The 22,483-nt window shown below is 33.7% G+C and overlaps 1 protein-coding gene across 1 annotated transcript in view; it reads left to right on the forward strand.

The window, feature by feature from the left end:
• The window catches only part of LOC129757700 (uncharacterized), a 125,238-nt gene that overhangs the window by 26,930 nt on the left and 75,825 nt on the right, over window positions 1-22,483 (forward strand). The window contains exon 4 of the mRNA XM_055754989.1: window positions 13,351-13,641. Within this exon, the coding sequence (XP_055610964.1) occupies window positions 13,351-13,641 (291 nt within the window). The remainder of the gene's footprint in view (window positions 1-13,350; window positions 13,642-22,483) is intronic.

A 22,483-nucleotide genomic window follows, 5' to 3' on the forward strand; every position in this document is an offset into this window, starting at 1 on the left:
GAGAACTCTTCGACTTCATAAAATATTTTTAAATACAGAGATGAAGATCAAACTTTTCAAGGCTTTGATCTTTCCTCATTTTATAGCTTGTGATTTTCTACTTTCTCAAGTTTCCCTAGCAGTTCTTAACAAATTTAGAGTCGCCCTCAATTCTTGTGTAAGATTTGCATTCAACCTCAAACGTATGGATCACGTTTCACATTTACAAACTCGTTTGATTGGTTGTTCCTTTGAAAGTTTTCCTAAAATAAGATGCTGCCTTTTTATTTACAATCTAATTAATAGTAAAACACCCGCATATCTCTATACAAAATTATCTCAGTTAAGAAGTTCAAGAGCTTTAAAATTTGTCATTCCTCGCCACAGATCAGAGCTGTATGGTAATTCGTTTTTTGTTAGAGGTGTGAGCTATTGGAATGCCCTTCCCAATTCTTTAACACTGGAAACCTCGTTCGCAGTTTTTAAGATGAGATTAATTGAGCACTTTACAAATTAAGTTAGTTTTTTTTTTATTCAAATAACTAATTATTTATCGAAATAAGATCCTAGGCACTTGAATTCTATCAACGCACAAAATGTAACATTGAAAAAGATGTAATATCTTACGTTACTGAATAAAAATGTTTAATAATAATAATAATAAAAAAAGTAAGGCTCTTTACCTTGATAGTATGACGCAAAAAGTTTTGATAACGTTTGTAAACATTGATAAAAATCATATTTTTCAAAATCTACCAAAGCGTACTCTTACCCCAACAGTGGGGCAAGAGTACGCATAAAATAAGCTCATTGTATTCCATTATGGTCCGGTGTAAGTGAGGTCTTGAAGAAAAAAACAAACAAACAAAAGTAAAAGAGCTTTAAGCAGTTTTTGCCTTTCGTGGTCTCTTTGCTCCTTTTGGATCCTCAGATTCCTTAGGAGGCTTTTCCTTCATTGTCGTGTTGGTTCCAGTGTTGTGTCTGTCTCAGTTGCAAGTTTGCGTTGCGCCGGCGGATTTACCTTTTTCTGTTGAAGATTGGATTCCAAATTTTGCTTGACGGGAGTGCTCGTGATGATTTCAGACTTTTGGCCTTTCTTCCGTCTTTGTTGAAGGTCCTTACGCTTCAGAAGTGGTCGAATCTCTGCAGGAGTCACATATGATCGTTTCGAAAGACTCAGTGATTCTTCATAATCAATGGATTCCACTCGCCCTGAAGTTGAAGGCAGTGGATCGGTAGCTTCATAACGCTTCGGTTCGACCTGCTGTTTCGGCAATAGGCTTTCAGCAATCTGGCGCTTCGATTCTCCGTCCTTCAACCGCTGCCTGGCGTTTTCCAGCATCTCCGAAGAGAAAATCTTGCGGCTGGTTTTCCTTTTGTACGTTCTGATTATTGAAAACATGATTATTCTTTGGGTTAGCTTTCCAAATGCTATCAAAAAGACGAAGGAAACCAACGCGTACTCTTGCCCCCTACGACCATTTGTGAAAAAAGCTAAAAGTGCTAAATATACCGATCTTATCCTAGCATGAGTGTTCCACAGATTTAATCTATATTAATTATGTGTCCTTTATCACGTATGCAGATTTGATTGGCGAATTTCCTCGAAGCGTACTAATGTTTCGAAATACGCATAAAATTACATAAAAATTGGAAAAACTAAAACTTAACTCATTTCTCCGACGTGCGCGAACCAAACCACAAACAGAAACACGTATGATCAGCTGACTCGATGACCTGTCAAACCGGTACAGTGTTGCTAGTTTCAGTGTTGTCGTTTACTGTAAAAGCCTAGTGCGTACTCTTTCCGCCTGCGTACTCTTGCCCCACTTTACTCTACATTAAGGCTGTTCTCTTAAATTCCAAGCTGTCCTCTTAATTTCTATCGATTTCATCAGGCTGTTCTCTCAACTCGCCTTTCAATTCCATGCTGTCTTTTCAACTCGCTAGAAATTTTTATTGGCTGCCCTCCCAATCCGCCTTTAAAATTGAAGCCTTCCTCTTCGCTTGAATTTTTTTTATCGATTTCTTCAGGTTGTCCTGTCAACTCGCTTTCCAATTTCAAGCTGTGCTCTTGATTTGCTTGAAATTTTAATCGATTTATTGAGACTGCCCTCTCAACTCGCCTTTCAGTTTCATGCTGTCCTCTCAACTCTCTTGAAATTCTCGTGAATATGCACTGGCAGTTTTATCAACTTTCCATCCAATTTCAAGCTGTCCACAAAAATCGCTTGAAATTTTACCCGAAACGCTCAGGCTGCCCAGCAAACATTTAATGAGGGATATCGCAGGAACAACATAATTATTCAAACAATTATACCAGATGAAAAGATTGTATAAAACTTTCCAAAATAGCATAAAGCTACAAAAGTGGAGGCGATATATCTACATTGACAACATTCCAACGATTCAATTTCCTCACAAAATGCAAAACATACGATTTGAAGTAATTTGAGTAAAACGAAAAAAAATTTCCCAAATCGAGATATTGACTCCAGGGGATTTTTTTTTATTATCTGACGGGTTTGCGCCGAGGGTCTTCAGATTTTCCCCAAAGTTGAAAATTTGGTTCATTTTTGCGACTTAAAAACACATGTATTTTTTCAGATTTCTAACATTTTTATTTTTTGAGTTAGCTTCGGTTAGATTTTTTTGTAAATAAAAAATAACCATTTTTCAAAGCTACATTACTTTGTTGTTTCTCAACCGAAATTATAAAATAGCACATCGAAATGCATTGAAATTTTATCAGCTTTCTAAATAGAATAGTTAAAAAAAATTAAATAATGACCTTCAACATGAAAAACTGTAAAAAAACTTTAAATGGCGTCTAAAAGTACCGTCTACACCACCGAATATTTTGCAAAAAATACTATTGTGTAGCTCAATTCATGATGCAACTTTCATCTGAAGACACCAAAGTGGGCCATTAACACCTTGAAGAGTTATGAAAGAAATAATGACAATAAATCTCTTTTTTTGCATCGAAAACAAACAATGGTCGTACAACTGCACTCACATATGGAGATAGCAAACACTTCTAACAACATGGAAACAAAAGAACTTATCAAAGCTGGTAAAAAACACTATTTTTCGTCCTTTTCAGACTGCCCCTACTCGCATAACAGTCCCATATGAATTTTCGTCATTTTAGGTCAACATAAGGCTTCAACATAAAAGGCTAAAAAAAGAGGTTTTGTTCTAGAAATTTCGAAAAAAAATATCAATTCGTGGCTGTCCTATATGAAATATACCTGAATAACAGTTCCATATGTGAAATACCACGGATTTGGTTACTTTTCAATGTTTCTTTCGGCGAAATAGTCTTTGGTTTATTGCTTTGAATCATTTAAACATTTTTTTAACTCACTTGATGTCGAATGATGCACACTAGTTTTCGAAGGCAGGTCTGACTTTCTTAGGAATGACTTCCTGAGCGAAAAACTATCGGATGCAATCAAAAATCGTAAAAAGATTCAACTAATAATGTGGAATTAATGATATTTTTTTGCAAAAGTTTGTTTCTTTTTCTGACAATTGCATTTAGAAGTTTAAAAATGATCAAATTTAAGTCTTAGAAAGTAGCTTGGTGAGAAAAATATATTTTGTATGGGACTGTTATGCTAGTAGATTTGAAAAAGGTTTCAAAAATGGTCGATTAACAGTCCCATAATGAATAATAATGGTGCTCTCAACCTTACCAATAATCCAATTTCGAAAATTTCAGGCCTAACGATTTATTATGACAACCTAGAAACGATTTTCGTTTATGCTGAAAGTGGTGGTCACATTTTAAAAATATATTCCAAAACAGAAAAAGCTGATTGTCTCGCTTGCTTATTTTTGTATATGGGACTGTTATGAAAGAAGGGGCGGTAGATTGTTGCAGCTTAACTGACTTCATGTTATATCCAAAAATCTAATAACGTATTCGTTTATACCAGTGGTCGGAAAATCGCTCAAGAAAACCAATCAGGAATGGTTTCTAGCTAGAATGATGCTACCTCCGAGTGCTGTGATACGCACGTGGTAAAAGTACCCATTGAATATATGTCGAAAATCAACACTAACTTGATACAAGAAGATATACCATGCCCCACCGGAGGCTACCGTTGCTATTCGTCACGTGGCTAATCGACGGTGATCGACATACTTGGTGATACATTTTGAACGTCGCTCCCTCAATCATTCCCGAACGTCTATCCTCGCATCATTGTTGATAATGCTCGTTATTGATAGACGATCATTAATGTTTCAAAAGGAAAAATCTGAATAAATACCAGGACCATATGTTCAAAAAAGCTGTAGCACATGCTGGACAGTTCATTGCGGTTACCTACCCAGATAACCAGAAATCGTAAAGCAGTGTTCATTGTAGATTGTATAAGCATCCAGTTTTAATTGGAATTGTATAAACATCTTGTTGTAGCTAAACCAAGTTATATTTTATCGTTTATGGTTTGTATAGTTCATTATATACGATAATATTTTGTTGATCCTATAGAAAGATCACTAAAGTTGTTTTCAATTGCAGTAGAATTGTGTAAAGCTCAATATTATATCCCACTGTACAATTAAGCAATCTTTCATGCTTGCGATCTATGATGGCATATTATTTCCATGAAAGGTCGTACAGTAATTGTAAAACATCGTATAATGGTATTTAAACAATCTGTGGATTGTCGAATTGTTTAACAGTGCAGTAAATAGCTAGCTAAGATCGCACAGCGCTGAATACAATTATTGATTGTTATAGAATCGTCTATGAGATAGGTTATAGTTGTATTTAAAAAAAACGGCATCTATAAATAGATTTGCAGTCCGAAATGATGCAGTCAGTGGTATTTTATACGATCAACTGATTTCTAAACGGTACTACCAACTGTACACGAACAAATTTGCTTGTTTGTATCAACATGAAATGGCGCCGTGGAAGTATCGAAGGACAGGGATCGGAACGTTGTGAGTTCGAGACTGAGGGAAAAGAGACACATTAAGTTGTATATGGTTCAATTTTTTTTCGCAGTAAACATTCAATTCTATTGTATTAATGTTCACGGCGATTCATAGTAAAATCATTATAAGAGAAAATATAATTGCTTTGGGATACAGTAACAATAAATTGTATTAAATGGCGAAGAAAGTTGTACAAACCTCAGGCTACCTGCAAAAGGAAATTGTAATCAAGTTGTAGGGCAGGAAATAGACAGTTGTAAGTTGTACAATCCTAAGATTTTATGCAAAGCAAAGTTGCTTTCAAATTGTTGTAAACGCAAAACAAAGTTTTATATTTTCAAGGTGAGCAAAATTTGGTCCGTATATTGCCTCCACTTTGGTACGTACAGGCTCATATAGAATATTCTATACAACTTTTTCAGATTGTACAAAAGTGTGTATATCTCAGAAACAACTGAAATATACAGACCAAAATGTTCACTGGGTAGTCATGATTTTGTCCTTCTAGGCAAAACGAAAAATAAAAAATCATCTGTTAGCCTACATAGATCGCTCAGAACTGATACATATCAGTTATGATCCTAAAGGTTGAAAGTCGTTAGGGGAAGGAAATCAGCATCGAGACGTTCGTTGCTGATAGTCTGCGTCCTTTTTTACCTCATCATGTATCGCAAAAGTGTTTCAAATACAGAAGCGTCGTTGTCATGCATGATTGTTTGTATGATTTGGTTGAAGAAGGAAAATTTGACTGCTTTGATTTTTTGGCTCTGAATGTAGTCAAGCATGGCTCAGTGAAAATGATTGATTTTCGGAAGCATGGTTTATACCCAGTTTTGCACCAGGTCACAACAAGTTATGCACATTTTACTGTAATTTTTAGAAGTTTATGCGCTAAGTTTTGCATCCGTAATTCCCCAGATTTGATTTAAAATGGATGGTGGAACACTGAAGATTCGTGTGTGGGCGATCGAGGTAGCAAAACACTGACGACGAATTATGTTCGTTCTAGTATGGTAAACCTCAAAACTGGGCGAATGTAGAGAACGAATACGGTAAACGTATCATATTTTAATCATTTTCCAGCCTGGGCTGGCCATACTGAGCTCTTTGATTATTTCTACAACATTTGTGCCACTTTCTCATACTTTTTTGATCAATGGGAAAGGATTTTGGTGTCCAGTGCTTTGCTCCCGATATAAAAACTATGTAAAGCACGTCTATATTTCATTTTTTTAATCATATTTTTGTGATCCCAAACACAGGGACTGAACCTCCTACTATTGGCAATGATTATGCTTCACAATGATCTTTGATCGAAAAATTAATAAATTATATAGTATATGACCAGGTCGTAAAAGCAACATTCCTATTATTAGTTATATCACTTAAACAATACGATACTAAGAATTTTGGTTAAAATTTAAAGTCAGTTTTGCTGCAAACACTCTACAAAGCACGAAAAAGTAGTGTTTTTTACCAGCTTTGGTAAGTTCTTTTGTTTCCATGTTGTTAGAAGTGCTTGCTATCTCCATATGTGAGTGCAGTAGTTCGACCATTGTTTGTTTTCGATGCAAAAAAAGAGATTTATTGTCATTATTTCTTTCATAACTCTTCAAGGTGTTAATGGCCCACTTTGGTGTCTTTAGATGAAAGTTGCATCATAAATTGAGCTACACAATGGTTTTTTTTTGCAAAATATTCGGTGGTGCAGACGGTACTTTTAGACGCCATTTAAAGTTTTTTTACAACTTTTCATGTTGAAGGTCATTATTTAATTTTTTTAAACTATTCTAATTGGAAAGCTGATAAAATTTCAATGCATTTTGATGTGCTATTTTATAATTTCTGTTGAGAAACAACAGAGTTATGTAGATTTGAAAAATGGTTATTTTTTATTTACCAAAAAATCTAACCGAAGCTAACTCAAAAAATAAAAATGTTAGAAATCTGAAAAAATACATGTGTTTTTAAGTCGCAAAAATGAACCAAATTTTCAATTTTGGGGAAAATCTGAAAACCCCCGGCGCAAATTGTCAGATAATAAAAAAAAATCCCCTCCAGTCTTCCGAGTTCGCAGTCCGGTATCTTACCACGATGCCAATTCATCAGTAGATAAGATCCACGCTATAGCTCAATATGTGAGGTTTTCTTTTTTTTGAACCGGTCAAAGGAAGGAAGGGAGAGACCGAATAGAGTGTGAATTGAAGGACCGCCAATTTATCGTAAATAAGTTCATTCAAAGCGTTTATGTCGAATTAGCATATTCCCAACTTTTTTGAGACATATTTACGAATTGATTAAACTGCTATGCAACTATTTTTGGGCAAAGCTTGTCGTAAATGAATGATAGAAAATCATTATATACCAACTTGTTTACGATGGTTATTGAAAATGTCTTAATATTCGATTTGGATTATCATTTCTATTACGATTTCATGTTAGCTGGGTGTCCTCTCAACTCGCTTGATACTCTCGTCAATATGCACTGGCGGTCCTCTCATCTCGCCATCCCATTCAAGCTGTACTCTCAACTCGCCTAAAATTTTACCTGGAACGCTCAGGCTGTACTCTCAACTCGCCTTTCAATTTCAAGCTGTCCTCTCAACTCGCTTGATACTGGCGTCAATATGTTCAGGTTGTCCTCTTAACACGTTCGTCGCCACGCTCATTTTGGTAGTTTTACTAGCCGGGCCCAAAGAAATTTTCAGAGAGAGGAAGCAAAGAGGAAGAACTCCCATATTTGAAACGTGTGGCGAAGCTGAGAGGTAAACTCAAGTAAGAGAGCGTCACACGCTTTTTGATGTGACGGGGCCCCCCAGGAAATACACCCGTCACCCGAATTTGGGTGCCGTGGCGACGAACGTGTTAACACGCCTTCCAATTTCAAGCTGTCCTCTCGACTCGCTTGAAATTGAACATAATCAAGCTGCCCTTCCGACTCGCTTTGTTTTTTACAAGCTCTCTCCTCAAAAGATTTGAAAATTAGGCAAAATTATGTTTTTCTTAGAATCGGCATTATTTTTTAACCCACTCATTCGCAAAATCTGGTTATTTATCCCAAATGGCACGTTTTTCATCCACTTTGACCGAATAGCTTCTGAAGATCCTCCAACAGAATTGCTTTTTTCTTAAACAACTTTAAAGTTGATGGATAATCTTATTACTCATTTTTCCATTTTTTTTGCAAAGGGTAGCTAGTAAACTGTTTAATTTTCAACCTCGTTTGATAAAAATTATTTCAACGTGAATCGCGTTTGTTTTTCTTTATTTGGTCCGCTTTTTTTTTCCTTTTTCTTGTTTTTTTGAAGCTTCTGAAAAATTAGGTACCTGCCGTGGTCGCCAAATGGGCAGACTTTACCGGCCTTGGATAGCGGCATCGCCAGATCACTAGACCGCATCTGGCTGAGGGAACTACGCGCTGCTTCCCTTAGCTCGCTCGTCCACTCACGCTCACCGACTGACTGCCGACCCGCGTGCACGCTCATGTCGAATGAGTGTTGGTTTATCCATTCACACAACCTGGTCTGGTGTCTCCGTTTAAGAGATGAACTGATTTTTTATTGAAAATTTCAATGTTCTCAGCAATATCCAATTTAAGCGAATTGCTATTCAAAGACCGAATCAGCGAAACATTTTCTCGATCAATAGAGTGACCAGATTTACATATGTGAAGCCGATGGTCGTCGAGGTAAAAATAGAATAGAATAAAATGTAGCCGGGCTTCTGCCCATGGCATCTGAATTTTAGCCGGGCCTAGGACCATGGCCATCAGAAATAATGTATAGCCGGACTCAGCCCATGGTAAAGGTATTAATAAAAAAATAAGAAAAAAAATTAAATAAAAATGAAACATTGAAAAAGGGGAGAATGTCGCATCCAAGATATGCCTCTGGCGAAGTATAAGATTATGAGAGACAAACTCGTAACCTCAGCGAGTGACTGAGCTCTCAGGTATCAAGAACTCGATACCGTCAGATAAAAATTAATCTCGAGATAAACCCTGTAAACGGGATGTCCGAGATTCCACAAACACATGATTCTGGATTTTTAATGGGTTGGAACCGTTTAAACCCTTATTTTGCTCGATTTTTTTTGTCCAATACAGTTAGCCGGAATTGGCCAACAAGATTTAAAAGTTAAATAATATGAACAAAGTTACATAAGAATAAAAAAAAAATATTACCAGGTTGTTTGAACACGTAAATGAGATATCAAATATGTCGTGCCTAATGTTGTCCGAATTTTTCAATGGTTGAATCATGAAGTTTTACTAAAAATATATGGAAAAGATCATCTAAAAAAATAAAAAAAAATGTGATAAAGGGTAATACGGTCAAAATTTGGTCAAGGAAAAACGCGTGTAAATCGGTGAAATCGTTTATTCAAAAAATCAAATTAAATTTCTTTTTCAAGTTAAATTAGTATAAAATTCAGGAAAAATATTCAGTTATGCTTTCGCTTTTCCAAATCTGAATTGCCGGGCCTTACGCTTAACCCTTGCAATCAGATTTTGTACAACCACCTTGTCCACCTTCTTCGCCGCAGAAAGCCAGTTTGCCTTGAACTGCTGCTCGTCCTTAGCAGTTTTTTGGTCTTCTTAAGGTTCCGCTTGACAATAGCCCCGTATTTCTGAATTGGGCGGAGCTCTGGCGTATTGGGAGGGTTTTTGTTCTTGGGAACCACCTACACGTTGTTGGCGGCGTACCACTCCATGGCCTTTTTACCGTAATGGCCAGATGCCAAATCCGGTCAAAACAGTACGGAACAACCGTGTTTCTTCAGGAAAGGCAGCAGACGTTTATTCAAACACTCTTTCACGAAAATTTCTTGGTTGACAGTTCCGGAAGCTATGAAAGTGCTGCATTTCAAGCCACAGGTACAGATGGCTTGCCAAACCAGATATTTCTTCGCGAACTTTGACAGTTTCATGTGCTTGAAAATATCTGCTACCTTTCCCCATCCGTTTGCCATATAAAACTCCTGTCCCGGAAGCTGCTTGTAGTCGGCTTTGACGTAGATTTCGTCGTCCATTACCACGCAGTCAAACTACGTCAGCATCGTCGTGTTCAGCCTCCGGGATCGCGCTTTGGCCGTCGTATTTTGTTTATCATCGCGATTTGGAGTCACTACCTTCTTGTAAGCAAGGCCGGATTAAAGGGGGGGCAAAAGGGGCAATTGCCCCAGGCCCCCCGGTTCAGGGGGGCCCCCCGAGAAAAAAATAACCTTACTTTACTCAGACTACCTCAATTTCTACAAATCTATGACAAGAAATCAAAATAAGAAAATCGGAATAAACCTTGAAATATAACAACTAAAGGGGCCCCCGTGAAATAATATCTAGAATAGATTCTCCCTTACATAAATTAAGGGGCCCCCCTAGAGGAAGCAGTGGAGAAGTTCTTCCGCAGTTTTTGGGCTAAGAACATCAAAATCTTGGTATTGAATTTCCAAATTTTCAACCCAAAATCTGGACAAAAATAAAGTAAACCGAATTCGAAAAAAATTAAGAGAATATGAGGAAAAACACCTCAAGTTTTCTGTTTTTTTATCGATACACCTCAGTCAGGTAAAATAAAGAAAAACATCTCCTCATTTTCATTACATGCAAATGTTTTCCACAATTATAATGTTTATTATTACGCTAACTTTCCAAGTAATGGTTACTTCTCTAAAATAGCAGCTAATTTCGGCTCACAGTGCTAAGAGAGAACAGAGAAGCTTTATGATAAACATTTCAAAATTTTACCAGAGATGATTCCGGATTAATACCGGGTGTTATTATAACTTTTCACTTTTTAATCATTATTAATGAAATTTTAGTTTGTTGATAAATTCTAAGCCCTTTAGAATTTTTGAAAATAAAATCTATAAAAACTATAGTTGCTTGAATTGAACCAATCGAGAGAACTGAGTTTCTTTATTGAATTTCTATCCCAATTCATATCTTAGGTTTAAAATTCATATTTAAACGTTTTCAACTGATTTTACCAAAATTTTACCATATACTGAAGTGAATATGTATCATGAATTCAGCATATCATTTTCCAAAAGATAATTCTCAAGTTATCATTACAACGATCTCATATTTGAGTTACTAATATCATTGAGTGATTTTTTTTAATATGAATATAACTATGTTTTTTCATCTTTTATTTTTCCAGAACTAGTTTATTGAGATTTTCAAGTCTTATGTTGTTACTTCAGTTACTGATGTTCAGTACCATGGTTTTTCTGAATTTTGAGAATTCATGATCTTTGTTTTAGGTTCTTAACTCATTTGGATTTCTCATCGGACTTTTTTCAATGATAACTGATTCTGTATTTTAAACATTTAATCTCTATTCTGAATTGTTTTTTTCAAACGATCATTTTTTCATTTATACCCCTTTGGTTTCAGGAGCATCGAATGAAATTCTCGTCACACTCAGAATAACAATTTGATAACAATTTTTTAATCTGATGAGAATCATATTAATAAACATCCCACGAAAACGTTTTGTTTGTGTTTTAAAGTTATAAAATTGAAATACACATTTAGTGCAATTTCTGCTTTGGCTCTGATTGTAACTTTGAATCTCAATTTTTTTTATTAAATTCATATTCGTTCCTCAAAACTTGGTTTGAAATTATGATTTAGATTTAAGACACTGAATTGTGGTTCTGAAAATAACCGCATTTAAAGCTTTTAATTCTTAAACTCTTATATCGGTATCTCTATGGAATTTGAATTTAATAATTTTGTTTATTTTTTGAATTTTGTATTTTATGTTTCAAATCTTCATGATACTTTCCAATTGCCATACGTTCAATGATGAAATAAAAAACATTTAAAATATCTATCCGGTCATTTTTCTAAATCAGAGAATTTTAGTTGGTGATAAGGTTATTAAAAAAAAAAATTTAGCATTTGGAAGCTCAAATCAGAGCTTTCATTTGTGAGAAATTTCTAAACTCTTCCGCAAGGTTTGCACTTGATTGATTTATAATTTTTATTTGAAGATACCAGAAAACCACACAGACAACATGGCAATTTGAAGAGAGTATATTGAACTCAGCTCCAGTTCTTTAACACGTTTAAAATGTTCAGGATAGCATTTGAGAAAAAAACATAGGGGCCCACCGAGAAAAATTGCCCCGGGCCCCCCGATGGCTTAATCCGGCCCTGCTTGTAAGTCAATAGTCCGGCTTGTTTTTTGGCTCGATGCACGTTTGTAGACGATACACCCAGCTTATTTGCGGCATCTCGGAGAGAGAGGTTAGGATTTCGCTTGAAACTACCGGCAACTCTCTTTGTCGTCTCAGCGGCTTCCGGTTTTCGATTTCCCCCCAATCCAGACTTCCTGGCTGTCGACAAACGTTCCCCAAACACTTCAATTTCATTTGTAGCGGTTGATTTGGAAACTTTTAGCAATTTTGCCAGCTTTGCGTGCGAGTAGCTCAGATTTTCGCGATACGCGAGCAAAATTTTGATACGCTGCTCTTCTTCCTTGGGTGGCATTTTGACAACTGAAAAGTAAATTCCAAAATCAAAATAGGAGCAACATTCTACAGACACACACCTTCAAAATGTGGGGTGTTCAGGTTTTTTAAACGCTAAATTGAAAGACTTGCGTCGAGTTGATATTGATCAAATTTTGACCGTATCACCCTTTATTGGTGCGAAAATGCAGCGGTTTGAGAAATGTTTCCTCTAGAAAAGGTGGAGCTCATAATGTACGTTTCACAGTGGTAAAACAATTATTTTGGATTCATCGTTTCAATGCGACAGACCATCCCGAAATTTGGGAAACAGTGGCGTCCAATCAAAATAAAAGAAAACAGTAAATTCATGAAAAGATTAAGTCCAACTGATGTTATATGCATAATTTATAGCGCAAAATTCCGCAAAAAGCCTTCATTCGTCATTAAACACTTTATAACTTGGGTAGGATTATTTTTGAAAAAAAAAAATAAATAAAAATGATGACTAAACAAATATTGACAATTTTGCTAATAATTTGCAATGCCGAGGCAGAGGACAAAGATATGAAAATCACTCTATTATCAAGGAATAAAGATTCGGTACTGTGGTGAATTTGATTTTGTTCACAGATAACTGTCGACTGTTTTTACTCAAAACAGATAAAGATGCAACCTTCGAAACACCATAACTTGAGATGCATAAAACTACAACTTATTAAAATTAAGGATAAGGATAAAAAACTTATCGGTATATTTTTTTTTTATTTCCACTATCTTAAAGTCTATAACTTCTGCTCCCTTTTGGTCACCAGTATGTGTTAATCGTTTTGGCTGAACCCAATGCACACAAATTTAGATGTGAACATCCCCATTAACACTAGCCAGAGAATACCGGAGATAGCGACTAATTACATTTCCGCCTTGTCTTGTGCATTCCGTGCAAATCGCACCCAGGAACCCGGGTTTTCTCAACGGAGGCTGCTTGAACGTAACCTGGCTGGGCCGATTTGTCGTCCAGGACGAGAATGACACCGTCGGCCTGCTCAAGGTACCGTTTCACGAGACCACCGTCATCCGACGCCGGGACATGAAAGGACTCAAGCTGAAGATAATGACCGTGGTCACGCAAAAACCGCACCAACCCTTTGATGTGTACCTGTCGACGCCGAAAAATACCCACCTGGATTCGGTGCACCGGTACAACTTTGGCCTCATGAGCTACCTTCGGGATTACTTCAACTTCCGGTAAGCGTCCCATAAATCTACGGTTCACCCAAATTGTCAACCAATTGGACCGAGTTAAGAAGCAGATGAAAGCACGACACACATTAGCTTTTACACCTTCGTCTACGACCAGAAGTAAACTTTGCTATTGCAACTTTCCTTTTCCGGTAGTTTTCCTTTTTACCTTAGCACAAGGATGTCTCCATTAGGGAGACTCATTCATCTTACACCCACGTGATTGATGATGATTATGACGATAATGATGACTTGAATGTGGAGATCATCAACTGAATCGTTCACTAGCACGGTGGATGCTTGAACCAGTTGCTTTATCTTACATTGCACTTTATGAGGTTATTCATTGAAAAAGATTTCCTCGTAAAATAGTGACTCGATTTTTTCTTTTCGTCATGTTAAGTTAGATTAAATTTATAATATAATAAATAATATATCAATAATTTAATAAATCGTAATATAATATTTGTTTAAAAATTCTTATCTATAAAAAATCAAGATTTTTTTAAACGACTGATTTCACTTTGCTGATTAATTTGTCATAAAACGTACAATCCACTTCAACCTTGACGCATAATGGAAATAAAGTTTGAACAGTATCTGGGTATCCTGGCCAGATGATACACTAGGATACAATTGATGTAGGGTTAGTTGCCCTACTTTGGACCCTTTAAGCGGTGGTTTTTTAATAATCACGCTTTTCTCATAAACAAACGGGAGCTTTCTATCTTTAAAGAAATTTATTTATAGTTCATTATCGTATCTACAAGTTTCAATGAGAATTTTCAACATAGGTGCCTTTATTGAAAGATTTGCATAGATATTGATGATCAAAATTTCCATCTTTGAACCTACTGTTCCTATTTTGGTACTGTACTGGTACCGTCAATTGGACCTATATCTAAAATTCTTATAAAATATAGGATTTTTCGAAAATAAATAAACAAATTCAATAAAAGTGTATTCTTTAATTAAATATTACTATAAAAAATATTACAGTTTTTTAACGACTAAAAAAAACTCACATTTCTATCATGAATATTTTAAACACTTTTGCTCCCCGTCAGCTCTATCAGCAGAAAAATAGCTCAATTTTTTATATGTCTACTAACTTATAGTTTATTTGCGTAAAGCTAACAAAAAATGTAAGATATGTTCAATATTGGTTCTGAATTATGCCCCAATTAAAAATTCGCACTTTTGTAATTTGTTTGGTATTCACAGAAAGTTTTTGTGATGTTAGGTCTAAAAATGGAACATAAAAGTCAAAGTCTTCTATATTTGGACCCTTTACAAATTTTCCGGGTTTTCCATTGATTTTCATTTATTTTAGGAAAAATAGATAATCTGGTTCATATTCTCCATAGTGAAAGTAATAACCCTTTAAATCATTTCTCAAAACGCACCCCACTAATTGAGCTGTCTAATTTACCAGAGAATAGGAGGCACATTTAAAAAAATGACTTTTTATGGCAAAAAAACGGCATGGAAGGATTCAGGAAGAATAAGAGTTTTGTGCACATAGCAGCATATTTATCCTTTGCCAGCAAAATGAATTATTTACAATTTTCGGCATTTTAGGACTAAAGTAGGCTCTAGGACCAAAGTAGGAGCACTCACCCTATTTTGAGTAAAATCGATCATTGAAAACTGATGAACCAACAAACCTATGTGCATGGAAAACAAATTGAATAGAAATATCATTTATCTGGTGTGACTTATATAATTTTGTCAGTTCCTGGATTGTAAAGTGTGGTTTTCACACCACTTTTTTTACATTTTTTTGTGGTCATGATCCTGAAAAATTTCAACAAAATACATCTTCATGTGTTACGTATAGCTTCTCACTTCAGCTTTTTTAGACACTAAGTGATTTGTTTTAGCATTCCGTAGCTGATCTATAGGCTTTTTCCGAAGCATGATTTTTCCTGTGTTGTAGTTGAATAATTTCTGAGCAACATATTTGAGTTGCGTTACGAGAACTCATAAACTATAAATTTTGTACAAATCGGTTGAGAAACAAGAGAGATATATTGGTTTTAGTCAGGAGTGTGAAATTGACACTCCAAGGAATGTAACGGCCCAAAATTACAGTGACGGATGAGGGTTAAATCAGTAGAGGGTTAAGTTCAATAATACCTATTAAACTGAAGGTCTATTTTAAAACATACATTATGTCAGAGGAGATAATTCATGTACATTTTGGTGATGGCTTTTACAATACTGCTACATGTAGCAGTAATAATAAAGTAGTTCAGAAAAACTGTCTGGAAATGCTGAGAATAAAGGATTTTATTTCGAATTTATGTTTCAATTTTTATTAATGTCAGAAGAATATTAAGATACTACACAAAGCTAGACTCAAAATGTGAGAGTAGGTATTTTCATTGAGAGTTTTAGGGCCGGAACAAAATTATTTTTTGTGTAGGCTCCCTCTTCGAATTTTTTGAAAATATCAGAGGAGGAATTGCAGTAGAACCCCACTAAACTGAGGTAGTTGGGGGAAGGACTTCCTCGGATAAGTGTTACCTCGGATTACACAAAAAAAAAGACAAACACTATCGAATTGCTCTGGTTTGTAGATTACTAAGGCGTATAGCACATGAGTGTATGGATTTTGTTGTGCTGTTTAATCGACGATTTTTGTCAATCTCAGTCTCTCAACTCGCCAAAAACGTCGATAGAATAGCATAAAGGCAAATTACTGCAGCTATTAATTGATAGTGTTATGAAAATAAACAAGGAGTATCAATTTAAAAAAAAAATCATACGCTATTTGCATCCTTGCAAATTTGGACTCAAATACTTGTCGTACTTGTTGATTAAATATTCGGAAACCTCTTGGAATTTCCGACTATTTTTTCACTCCCGTTCATCACAAGTTTTGTTAAAAAACTGACGAATCATTTGCGATTCCGTTCCATTCTTTATGAGCGATATCGTCGCTCTCATTCACTTCAATAAAATCTGCGTCAAGTTCTTACACATTAAACTGGGTTAGTGATGTTTTCGTAAATTTTATTCACAGATTTCACGCTTATAATATTGTCTGTACATTCGCAAAATCTTTATTTACTTTCATCTTCAATGATTAATATTTTGTAACCATTTCGTTCTATTCACTACAGTACTCAGTTTGTTATTTTACTATTTATAGATCATTATGAATTCGATTCCGTAAAGAAAATACAAATGGTTTGAATATTATGCAATACACAAAGTGTATCACTTTCACGTTGCCATCCTGTAGGTAAGTCCTGTCCTGAAAGAAAATGGTGGCTCAGATAACGTGCGGGTCTACTATAAATAAAGTTTAAAGAAAACAGGCGAAAGTGCAAAAATCAAACCGTCAAAGCTATTCTATACAAACAAAGAGACGAAATGTCACGATTGAAATTTTAGATTTCCTGTCATTTTCGTTCCAATCGAGCAAAAAACTTGTCAAACTCAAAATTTTAGAATTGCGAAAGCTAAAGAATGGTTGCATTTGAATGTAATTTTTTGCGCCAGTTATTTTTATTGGATTATGAGGGCTAAGATTAACAAAGAAGATATGCAAATCACTGCTTAATTATTCAATTTCAAGCGAAATAAATGAGGAATAGTAATGAAGTAGCAGTATTCTGATCAATTTTGTCCGTTTATCCGAAACAACAGTCACAATAAGTATTATTAATAGCAATTCTGGGGCATCACTGCAGTATGAATCCGAAATCCGAACTGTCGATTAGAGTCTTGACTGGGACCATGTGAAGACGCCCCGCTCCGGATCGTCAACAGTGGAGGTCTTTTACCACGGCCATATGCACCGGAGGATCGGCGTGGGAACATTAAGTTAAGTAAGTGACTGCAGTATGGTTACTGATTGTACTATTTTGAATGGAATCAGATGGCACCTCTTTGTTTACTATAGTCTGTTTATTAAAAATTATAAAAAAATTAAAATCCCAATATCAAGTATTCAATTTATGATTTGTATGATTAATGATGATAAATGATGATTTTACATTTGAAACCACAGACATGTTTCAATACTATTTATCCTTATTTTTATTGTGGGAAGACATTGATGGTTTTTTTCTTTTTTATAATTTTAAAAGTCAATAAGCTTTGACAAAATATTCAATGCTATCAATTTAAAACCATAACAATCTGTGCTGGAAAATTGAACTGTGATTTGGTTATTTTTTACATTCGAATAAAATAAACATGCGACCACGCTTTCTGAAATAATTTATTGAAACTGCGACAAAATTGAAAACTTTTTTTTAAAACTTCAATGTTTGCGTGATTGGTATAATTTTACTGCTTTCAATGTTTGAACTGACCTTACTGAATTTTTTAATTTTTAGTTTTTTTTTTCATTCAATACACCCTTCGATCGTTAATCAAGAAAATGCTAAAAAAACAATGTTCAATTCCGAAGATTTGAACTGTTATTGTGAGCTTTAATAATCGTTTTGATATTTTATTATTCACTTCAGAATATCTTGATTAGAATTCAAAATTTTATTTAAAAATCTACATTATTTAATTTTATGATTTCATGCGGATATGCTTTGAAATCGGTTTTTGCACTCTGATGTTGATTTATGACTCTGAATGTTTTTTTTTATAATATATTTTATTTAAGATTTCAAAAAAAAAATGCTGTGTTCTCAATACGAAAACTTCAATTCCATGTTTTTTTCAATTCAATGTTGTCTATGCATTTCATTTCTCGCCATTTCTGCTCTGAATTTTTAAATGTTTGTTTTATTAGATTTTTCCATATTGTTTATAATACTGTATTCTTTCTCTGATTTATAGTAATGTAAGGTAAGGTTGTAAGGTTTTCGCATGAACCTGACTCCAAATCAAAATGATGGAGCATAATTTTAATTTAGAAAAAACAAATTCACACTTTATTGTATTACAGTAGTTTTTTGATTTTATCACGCTCAAAAAAAATTTATCGTGAAAAAAGGGAAATCGTGAATTTGCCGAAACTTAAATTTAATGTTGAAAAATTGATTTTATCGTCTTAAATGATTAATTTTAATGTCTTGTGGAAAAGCTTTGTAACAATCAATTTTAATCATAAGATGTATTTATCAAAGTACACTTGATACAAAAGATTTCATTTCGAATAACTTTTCTCTATAGCAATTTTAAGATTTATTCTTGAAAACAAGCATGTGTTCAGCCTATTGAAGTTAATAATTTAATTTTTATTGAAATTCAACAGTCGTTATCTCTTATGTCAATTTAAAAAAAAAGATTTCAAAGATAACTGCATCGCAGAGTTGTCTTCTGCCATTTTCTGATTGGAATATTTTCTTCTTCACACCTTTGATTAACTGAAAAACTAACCTTTTCGAAAAATATTTTGACATTTTCACACTTTAGACTTTTTAAGTGTGTTTTTTTTTTTTTCGAAATTTGCTTTATGTTAAGATAATCCTTTCTTTTTCATACATATATTGCAGAAAAAATATGAGACCCATTTACATGTTACAAAGTTAGAAGAAAAATGTCCATTCAGAACAGGCCCGTGCGGAGGACCCGTCAATGGGAGAGGTTTTCGAAATACAAATTTAGCCAAAATTTTTAACTACACCAAAAATACACAAAAAATAAGAAAATTGGTTTCCAACACCATTTTCTTACATAGGATTATCACACAAACTCAAAAAATATTTTGAAAATGATTTTTTTTTAAATTTACTCAAAAAAAAAAACAAAGTTTACTGAAAAAATAAATCAAAATTTTCAAAACAAATCAGAGAGACTATTTCAAATAAAGCTTCGGATATAAGAATTATTACACAGGAATAGAATAGATGAAATATAACACTAAATTTTAAGAAAATTTCATGTCTCAAATGAATGTCAGACCATAAAATAAAATATTCAAAATTGTTAGAAAAAATATAATGATGGTTTTTCATCATGCTTCTTAATTTACATTTTTTTTCATCATTTTCAATTGAAGGTTTGATTAAAAAATTCCGCTGTTTTATCTTGAATAAAAAAAAATAATAATCACGATTTAAAATGTGAATTCTCGATGAGGAAAAAATATCCATTTTGTACTAAAGAGAACATATACAAAAGTTGATAACTGAATTTTATTTGATAAAGAAAAGAAAATATTTAATTCTATTTCAAGAGTGCCAGTGTTCAAAGTCAAAGATAAAACTAATTTCTTTATTTCAATTGTTTCAGTTATCAAAATAAAAGGCTACAAAATTGTTTTTTTAAAGTTCAAAATAATAACTTTATATATTTATAATACACGATGTTTAATTATTCTGTCAAAGTACAGATTGGAAAATGATCAAACAACTAATAAAATAAAAATAATTTTTTTTTGTTTCGATTATAGTCGTTTTACCATCTTTATGGCATTCGCGACTTTATCAACGTTGCAGTTGCGGATCGTTATTGAAAAACTCATCCGGTACAACTGTGTTCGATGTTTACTCTTGGGCTCGAACTCGCGAACATCGGCTCAGAAGACAACAGACTTGCCAACTGAGCTATATCACAAGCCAAAAATAAAAATAATAAATTCCAATTTTTGATGGAAATATTGAAAGCACAAAGATAATACAGTTACCATTGCGTATTAAAATTTAACTATTAAGTTGCTACTTCAAATTATTTTTTGAACTTACAAAAGTACATGATTCGGTAAGATGCTAGCCATCTTCGAAAGTTATACGCTTAGAGTTAAGAAAAAAGGAATCTCTTCAAGGAAACATCAAGTTTCATTGAGATTCTGTATGTGTTTGTATTCGTTTTAAATAAAAAAAAACTTTCTGAAGATTATTCAAAAATTAATCGGAAACGAAAAACGGGAAAATATTTCGGCTTTTTCAGTCAATTCACGGGTTTTAAAGTTCAAAATGTCAAGCTCTGAACATTTTGTCGCTTTCAAATGAAATATTGTGTTTTCTTTTTTTTTTTTTTAAATTTAGTTTCAAAGATTTTCAAAAAGAAAATGTTATCAAAACACTAAAACTCTGAATCAAATAACAGAGAAAAACTTATGAAAAAGTTTCATGAAATTTAAATAATTTGAATTTAAAATTTGGTAAATTTATTTGAAAATAAAATTAAAATATGGAGATGAAAAAGATAAGTCTAAAAAATTTTAGAAGGATTTTTTTTTTTCAAAATTCTCGTCTAACCCTTTTAAAAACTTATCTACAACAAAAATTTGATAACTCAAGAAAACAGCACTTTGATGCCTATGATTTTATGATTTATTTTATAGATATTAGATGATATTTGATAGATTTAAGCTTCTTGAACTCGAATCTTTCGACAAATTTTTCTATCACCTTTAGTTTTGGTGATATGGAGTTTATCAGCATTAAAAGGTGTTAGTTTTAAGTGATAATTGATGAAATATCAAATTGACGTTGATGAAAAAATCTGGTTGTGAATTTGCTTATTATACCTCTTTCATTCAATTAAGGAATAATATTTGAAAGATGATGGTAAATAATCTGAAATTTTATAGTTTTTAAAAATTTGGAAAGATTACAAATATTTATGCCATTACTGAATAAAGTTAAAAAAAAAATGAATTCGTTGAACAATATTTGTTCAAAAGTGCAAAGCGATTAGATTTCTGCGTTAAATATATCTGAAATTAAATTTGGAACGAAACCTATTTAAAATGGGGAAAAGTAAACAAATAGAAAACCTTTTTAACTTTTTTCTTAGGGAAAGTTTGTAATTGATTTAAAACCTTTATTTTGAAATTATATGTTTTTGTGTTAAAGTTTTATAAAAAAAATGCACATCAAGCTCAAGCCCAGGGCAATTTATGATAAATTTCCTCCGGAGGCGAGCAAAAATTCTGACTTGCTTGTTAACACTTATTTAGCACGTTTTAAAATCAAATCATGTCCCTTTACTGCGTTGTAAATTTAACTTGAAAAAAAATCTCCATGGAGAGGGGGGGTTAAACCCCTACAACCCCCCCCCCCCCCCGTTCGCACGGCCTTGATTCAGACAACACTAAAGACTGCCCAAAGAGCATGGCATGGCATGGTTATGGCGTAATTTTTCATCATTCTTTGGCATTGAAATAAAATTGACACAGGTGTGTTTTACCAAATATCTTTGAGTACCAATACAAATTTCGTTCAATCAGCTTCAAAATTGTAGCTCAATAAACCTTACTACAAGGTTCATGTGAAGTTTGAGTATTGCTAAAGCTTTTCGATGTATGTTTTTGAATAAAAACTATAGAGGCGTTCAGAAAAGCATTGATAAGCTGCCATGTCTCTCTTAACTCTTTTTTTTTCTTGAAATTTTCACAGATTTCAGTGCAGCTATCCAACATTCAAAGACATTACAAGTGAACAATGACTAAAACATAGATACAGCTACAGGAAATTTAAGATTGCTTCATAATAATCACTGAATTATTCATTTAAAAAAACTGGATTTTGTTTCAAAAGATGTAAAAATGTTATATAAAGAAAAAAAAACAAGTTTTATTAAAAAGATTTTAACAATGCCAAGCTTTCAGAAACTCGAATGTTAAAACTGAAAAAGTTTAAAATTGATAAGAAACTTCCTAATTTATTTAAAACATAAAAGGTTTCAACAGAGTCAGCATTTAAACACATGCTTGAATGTTTGTATGAAATTTTTTATCGATATTCTTTCGTGATTGATGGAAATCTGTTCTTTTCATTTTATACGCTGTTGAAGCATTTTTTTTCCAGACAAAGCAGTAACAAATTCACAACACTCTTAGAGCAACAACAGGGAGTATAGATCTGATCCAAACAACTATGTTTATTGCTGAATTTTGACGGACTTTTTAGAAATTTTTATTCCAATT

This window comes from Uranotaenia lowii, chromosome 3 (assembly GCF_029784155.1).
Source record: "Uranotaenia lowii strain MFRU-FL chromosome 3, ASM2978415v1, whole genome shotgun sequence".
Classification (NCBI taxonomy): domain Eukaryota; kingdom Metazoa; phylum Arthropoda; class Insecta; order Diptera; family Culicidae; genus Uranotaenia; species Uranotaenia lowii.